At 36.8% G+C, this 7,668-nt stretch overlaps 1 protein-coding gene across 1 annotated transcript in view; it reads left to right on the forward strand.

Moving 5' to 3' along the window:
- Positions 1-7,668, forward strand: part of DYNC2H1 (dynein cytoplasmic 2 heavy chain 1) — a 601,360-nt gene that overhangs the window by 171,290 nt on the left and 422,402 nt on the right. The window contains exons 60-65 of the mRNA XM_019524237.1: positions 564-650; positions 995-1,121; positions 3,195-3,336; positions 3,933-4,042; positions 4,349-4,447; positions 5,845-5,968. Coding sequence (XP_019379782.1) covers positions 564-650; positions 995-1,121; positions 3,195-3,336; positions 3,933-4,042; positions 4,349-4,447; positions 5,845-5,968 — 689 coding nt within the window. The remainder of the gene's footprint in view (positions 1-563; positions 651-994; positions 1,122-3,194; positions 3,337-3,932; positions 4,043-4,348; positions 4,448-5,844; positions 5,969-7,668) is intronic.

Genomic DNA, 7,668 nt, shown 5'->3' on the forward strand with positions numbered 1-7,668 from the left:
GACAAAAAGAATATTTTCAATATATTAAGAACATAAGATATCCTAGAAATCATATGGATGAAATAAAAGGGATATTAAAATGGTTAACAAGGAGGCAAAAAAATCCATATATGCTGAATAAATATTTCTGTCTGTGTAAAGAACTGGGATCGGGTATTTTCCAGTATTTCTAAGTTAGGCAAAATAATCGAAAGACAATACAGAATTCAGCTGATGCAGACTAAAGGTTAGATATTTAATTAATTTAAGTTAGCATGGTTTTATGGAAAGTAGACCTTGTTCCAGCTGGTCCTTGGACAGCTTCCTGTCCCTCTGCTGCCTCCTATTTGATTCCAAGATGAGAGGCTTTCCCGGCATGTTAAATGGCAGAAAAAATTCAACTTGAATCAACTTGACGTTGTTAACATTTATGTCCTGAGAATTGAGGAAACCTTGTATCTTTGGGCATTGAGGTCCCAAATACTGCCTCCGAGTATCAAGCTGTTGTTCTTTTCTGTTTTCTTCTTTTTATGAGGCATGGATCTGCATATACTGTTCTAATCAAGCCATTGATTATCTTTTAGGAACCTAAAGAAAACTGAAGACAGAAAACAAAAACTGGAAGATCTGCTTAACTCTGTTGGTCAGAAAGTATCAGAACTGAAAGATAAGTATGTTGGTTTGCCTCCATGTATCTTTAGAATGTTTTTATAATAATTTTATTTATTGATTTTTTATTTGGATACTTTCCTAGAAGGGGCTTAAAATATATAGTTGGGCTGCTTAATCTAGTATTCTTGAAATGCATGGAGATATTTCCCTAAGGCTCAGGAAAAGTTCATATAGAAGCTGTTTGTCATCCTTTGTATAAAGAACAGATAGTTATCCTTATTTCAATTTTAATGTTTGATCCACTTTTCTGAGAGCTAATTAATATACCTCTTTCTATTTTGTAGCATCACATCAAGTATTTATATATCATAGTGGCATAAAAATGTTAGTAATTGTTTTACAGATTCCAAAGTAGAACAACAGAAGCAGCCACACTTGAAGCAGAACTAGCTAAAGCACAAAAAACACTAAAAGCTGCAGAAGTACTAATTAATCAGCTTGACAGGGAGCACAAGAGATGGAACATACAGGTTTGTTGAAACTTTAAAAAAATACATATGCCATTAATTTGTACTTTATACAGTGAAACCTATCTAAGATAGAGCCTATAAAAGCTGGAAACCTGCTCAAACTGGAAAATGCTTACAGTCCCAGCCTGCCTCATGGGGTATCATGTATATTTAGTTGGTATAAGCTGGAAAAAAGAGGTGTAACTGAATACTTAAGCATCAGCATCTGTGTTATGGCTTTAGCACCTTGGCTGGCAGCATAGCTGCTGCTATTTTTGTGTATCCCTGAGGATTGCCATCTGGGTCTGGTGTCCTTGTCACCCCCATGTTACACCACTGGTGGAAATTTTCTAATACAGAAATGGAAATAGCACTCTCCCTATAAAATGGAAACCTGTCTCAGCCCTAACTTGTTTCTAGTCCTCTACAATCCTGTCATAAACAGGTTTTATGGTATCCTTTTCCTAAATGCAACTGTTTAGTTTGCTGTATTTTGCCGTATGTATGGAGTACAGGTTAAAGGGCACTCCACTGCAGCTCCTAAATGCCACTTAATTTTCCATTTCACAATTGAAATCTTTCTTAAAAAATTATTTTGCAGCTTTCTTCTGTTTTTTATTAGGATGTTTTATTTTAAGTGATAGATGTGGAATGTGCATAAAATTAATTGCTTCATGGGAAAAATTATAATTTCCTTGATGTGGAACTGGTAATACTGTTAAATCACAGCAGTAATGTGACGGTTGCTATGGCCAAACTTTAACAAGTTTGTGTGCTTAACCTGAAACTTTGAAGGTGACAGAGCTTTGCAAACATTGAGGACCCATCTTCTCAGTAGGGGTGCCCATGAAGTTTTTTTACATTGGGAAATCAAAAAGTCATCAGAAAGTGCATTGCTCTATAAAGTTTAAACTTATAAGTGTTTAATTTAGCCTATAGTGATTATTGGCTACACTGGAGAAAACACTATTTTCTTTCTGTGTTTCTGCAAATTCTCACTGAAAGGATTTCATCCCTACAGAATCTATCTGTAATGGTTTGTGGGACATGAAACTATAAAATCTATCGCTGGTTTGACTCTTGGTATTGTTCATTCTGTAGCTGGGGCCATTTTCATTCTTGGGCAAAAAAAAATTCTATTCAACTCCCTTAGAAGTCAGTAGAAAGACACTGATGACTTTAATGAAAATTGGTTGTGTCTGAAACCCAAGATTCAACCTGTCTGGGTTGAAAGAATGAAACTTCTCTTTGTCAGCTTGTTTTTTTTTTTTAAAATGTAGCAGCTCTTTGAAACTCTTGGTATGTTAAGACTATTACAATATTTTTAAGCAGAGATTGTGTAGTGATTAGAATAGATTCTGTATTCAGAGGTACAAGATAAGTGTGTTGCATCAGATGGCTCAAGTATTTATGACTATAATATGCATGCAACATTTGCTGGGCTCTGTATTGTAGGTAAAGAAGGTAGTACTGTTCATTGATATGGTTGTCTGACACTCTGGACTATAGCACCTTGTTTTCAATTTCTTATACCTGTCAGACTTTAACCATTCATTACATGTATTGTAGCAGATAAATTTTCTGAAGACTTTGTCCACACTGAGCTTGCTGCAACCCAGAACTAGGACTCCCTGTTGTTACAGGTCTGGGCTGTTGTGGACCATACCAGCTCTAGTTCTGAGCACCTAAAATGAGAGGCAGAGTGTCTCTCTTGTGTTGTTAATACCCCAGTGGTTGGACAATCAGTGTGGTGTTCGAAACCGCTTGATTTGAATACTTGTGGGACAAAAGCTGCATCTTTACATTGGGGTGGGAGAAAAAGATTTAAACAAATCTGTTAGATGGAGAAGCTGGAGCTTGAGTCTGTCCTTGTGGGGAGAGGAAAACTGACATTGGGATATGAGCTGAGGATGAGACTGGGATTGTTATCTAGCTATAGGAAAAAGCAAGTGAACATGTAATTAAGGATTGTGTCTCATGGTGCTGAGTTAAGGCTGCTTTTCATAGCTTTTGAGTGTTTGACTTTGGACCCTTAAGATTCTTTTAATATAGCTTATTTTTTGTAATACGCACATATGCTACACACTTTTTTAGGTTGCACAGATAACTGATGAACTAAGTACTCTACCTAAAAGAGCTCAGTTGGCTGCTGCTTTTATTACCTATCTTTCTGCTGCTCCAGAGGATCAGCGAAAAGCCAGCCTGGATGAATGGACAAAATCAGCTGGTCTTGAAAGTAAATATTTTATTTTCATTAAAAACAAAGCTGTGCCAAAAAGTGAGAGAGATTAGTAATTGTGCTATGCCTTTTTGTTTATACATTTTGGAAAATAATAGCATATACAAATGATCGATAGAATTACTGTTATTATGGGGAGGTACAACTCGGTCAGTGGCCTTACTGAATATGGTATTTCCAGAGAGGAAAGTGACAAAATTAATTCTTGTCTGGGGATATGTCTTCCAAAATGCTCATATTGCGCAAATATGGAAAGCTTATAACTTTTCATGTAAGCCCACAAGGTGTGTGGAAAAAGCAAAGTTGTAAATGGTGAATCATCTCACCTGGAATACTGTTACTTTGCCCATGCCCAAGGACAAAGAATGTTTTAAGTTAAACTATTTTTGTCCTAGCATTCTCATAAGTTTCCTTTAATGCCAGATAATAAATAGCAAGAACTGCAAACTATATAATAGGTCTAAAAGAAAGTGACAGAACTATACTGTATCGGGCAGGAGCTTTTATAAGTTCAAAGCAGGGACTTGCAAAATAAACAAATGTCATCAAAGGTATGTTGTGTATATTTAATAATTGAATCTTTACTTTGACAGAATTTGATTTAAGGCGGTTCCTATGTACGGAGAGTGAAGAACTAATTTGGAAGAGTGAGGGTTTGCCCTCAGATGATCTTTCCATAGAAAATGCTCTTGTGATTTTGCAGGTAAATAGTTCTTATATTTGTTGTTTTTTTTCTGAGGCACATTTCCTTTGTAGAGTTCTATTCAAGGCACAACCATTATAGAAATAAATATTTGTGATCTGTTTATATGTACAACTTTCAGTTGTCTAAAACGAAAAAAACTGAAGAGTCGCAGAATAGATGCATTTTACTTCTTGGGTTTTTTCATTTTTTATCTGGAAATTCACAAAGAAAGGCTCTCTGTCAATCAGTTAAGGCCCAACGTGTGAGCTACCCCTTGCAGTGATGATAAACTTTTGACAATATGATAATGCATTTTTTTTTCAGAGTCAGATTTGTCCATTTTTGATAGATCCTTCTTCCAGAGCTACAGAATGGTTGAAGACTCACTTGAAAGAATTGCGTTTGGAAGTTATTAATCAGCAGGTCAAGTATACTTTTATTTTTAACTCTTGGAGTTTTTCTGCCCCAAGACAGGCAGAATTTGAATTGAAAGCATGCTGGCATTCACAAATGACAGAGCCAGATTCCTAGGATAAGAAAAGTTTTCACAAAATTCTAGTAGGAAATAACTAAAATTACTGAGAAGCCCTTTGACTATATATTTAGCACCCAAATTGTGAAAAAAATTAGCAGATCCAATTCACATTTTAATTTTCTTTTAAGATTAAAATTTTTTTTTTCAAATTTGGTTTTATGTTTGATTTAAAAAAATCCATTGTATTTATAAATGTATAGAGATGATTTGTAGACTGAAGTAGCAGGGAAATCAGATTATTTAAAATTAAAGAGCCGTATATTTTGGTTCTTTTAAACTTTTGTGCTATTTCTACCCAGCAGGATTTCATGCCTTATTTATTTTTAATAAAGATAAAATATATTTGAGACCACAGCAACAAATTTTGATGGAAGTGGTCTCCAGACTTTCTTTATGAATTCATGTGTTGCTTACTTGAGTTTTCCAATATCCTATCATTTGCTAGTTAACATTTGAAAGCTAGTTTAGAATTAAAGAGATTATTGGTTATTGCTATGAAGAACTACACCCTCAAGAAAATCTACTGAAGAACTTCTTGGTGGGAGAGAGAAAACTGATTCAGAAACCTGCTGAAGCCTTGTTACATGGGGAGTACAGAAAGACAGACTATTTGATAGCAGTTTCCACATCTTATCTTTACAGTTTGTCTATAGCCCAAATTTGGAAAGGTGATCTGTGAAATTCAAATCAGATTTTCACAGGTACTATACTTATAATTCTGAGAGAAAGTCAAATGCTTGTCTTCTACCACAGCTGTAGAAGATTATCAGTCTTTGTTATGCTAGTGTTCTGGGTTGCACAGAAAAAAGTTCACAAACAAGAAAGGTCTGTTTCATATGTATTCCCAAAGACCTCTGCAAAATTGTCTCTCTGTCTCTTTGTTCTCCCTTAGTAATGTTTCCTGGTGGTAGAGAGGTATTAAAACTTGGTAGAAGAGACTTTTTATATTCTTTGTTCCAATTCACTGGGCCTCAGGTATATCAGTTTCACTGATTTAGATTGTTCAGTGACTTGCTTTCAGGGGACACTACTCTTAGTGTTTGAATATATAGAGATAACTTAGTTAAATACAGCAATTACGATTAAGTAGCATACTTCACTGAAAGAATTGTGTACAGTAGTGCACATGTAATGAAAAAGCTCAGGTAGTCTGTTAATACTCAAAAATCCTATTTCTGTTCATAATTAAAATCCGCACACAGCATTTAATTGTTCTGTCTATGCCTAATGCATTATTACTATTATTAAGAAACTAAATGAATCATCGGGCCTTCTATTTGTACAGGATACAAACTTCATTACTGTTCTTGAGCTAGCAGTGAGATTTGGGAAAACACTCATTATACAGGAGATGGATGGAGTAGAACCTGTTCTTTATCCACTGTTAAGAAAAGATCTTGTTGCCCAAGGTAAATGTCTATCATATTAGAGAGTCAGTTAATTCAGTAGATCATATGTAGAATCTGATTTTTAAACCAACTACTTTCAAGACATGAACACGGGTTAGGATTTTGCTCTTTTTTGCTGTCATTTCACTAGCAACATGATGTGTGAACTTCATTGGTGGTTTTGTGATTGCTCATATGTGAGAAGGGATATTTAGAGTTTTGCTTAATAGGATGAAACAAGACAGACTGATCAAGCATTCACAAAGGTGAAGTTGATGCCTCACTAGTACTTCCAAGCACCTGTTTTGTGTGTAGGAATTCTGGGTTTTGTAGAGTTAAGAAATTAAGTGCTTTACTTTGGGCTCGGTGGTGTAGGTTGTAGCCATGTTGGTCTAAGGACATAGGCAGACATGTTTTTTGGGTAAATCTGATGTCTTTTATTAGGCCAACTCATAGTTGAAAAAAAACTTAAGGTTGGAACCAGTTTGTTTAGTATTGCATTGTACTTTCATTCATTTGAAGGCACAGAGACTTTACAACAATTTGGGAATGGAGGGGAAAAGTTGCTTATCAGCAGGTGCTGGGAAGCAAGATTAACTAATCAGTGCAATAAAGCATGGTATATTCAAGAGCTCATGCGTTGTTAGAAGTCCTTTAAGTCATTAAAGAAATGTTGATGTGTCTAAGTCCAGAGCTTCAGCTAAGTTGGGATATTACTTATAGCTGGTCACAGTTGCCTGCATGGGCATGGCTGCCTGTTTATAACCAGCTTATAAGTATCTCTGTTAGTGCTCAGCAGTATCATCAACGTGATAGATGCATCGCTATCTAGCTGTAGGCTTCTGAGTCATAGTTCTTAGTTCCTGGTGTCCTGCCAGTTTGTTTCTAATTTTCTGCTCTCTGGGTTCTGCTTGTTGGCTTCCTAGTTTCATCCTTTTCCTGTCTGCTGATCCCTTTGCTCCACATTTGCCAGCTCTTCACCCTCCAATCCCTCTGCTTGTTCTTCACTCCAGTCCACACCCTTGTCTTCTCATAGTCATCTCCTGGCCCATGGCTTTAATTTGTAAATAGCCCATGTCCTGATCCCTTTCACGATATAGCTGCCTGCTCAGATTCCTTTGCCTAATGATTCACATCTGGATCTCTGCTTCCTGATCCTGACACCTCATGGCTGTACCCAGAGTGACTGTCTGTGTCTTGGTCCGTTACAGACCTTGGTCTTTTGACTGCCTGCTCCTGATTCTCTTGACTCTACTCTGGACCCTGTCTGTTCCTGACCCTCCTGGACTGTGAACTTTTAGAGACGAGCCCTAACTGTCTATGTCTGGTTTCACCCCCAGCATTCAGTGGCCCAGCTTCAACAGGAGCCTGCACTCAAATTACTCTGTAGCTTGGTGGTTAGACTTCTTTTCTGGGAATTCTCTTTTCAAATTGAGGAACCCAGGTATCTCATTTCCTGGCTCAGGGCTCAAACTACTAGATATTGCTACCACCAGCACCAGTACGTTAGCAGCCTACCTTCAGAAACAGAGTAACTTGTGGATCACAAGTGAATGAAAGTTCATAGTGTGGTTTGAGTCAGAATTCTTCACAAAGTTTGTAACATAGCAAAAACTAAAGCACTGTTTTATTATAAGGACAGGCATACATTCAAAATCCTGTGGCTAGAGCAGGGGTAGGCAAAATATGGCCCACAGGCCTGATCCAGCCCACCAGGCACT

Source organism: Gavialis gangeticus, unplaced genomic scaffold (genome assembly GCF_001723915.1).
Source record: "Gavialis gangeticus isolate Ggan-Ray unplaced genomic scaffold, GavGan_comp1, whole genome shotgun sequence".
Taxonomy (NCBI): domain Eukaryota; kingdom Metazoa; phylum Chordata; order Crocodylia; family Gavialidae; genus Gavialis; species Gavialis gangeticus.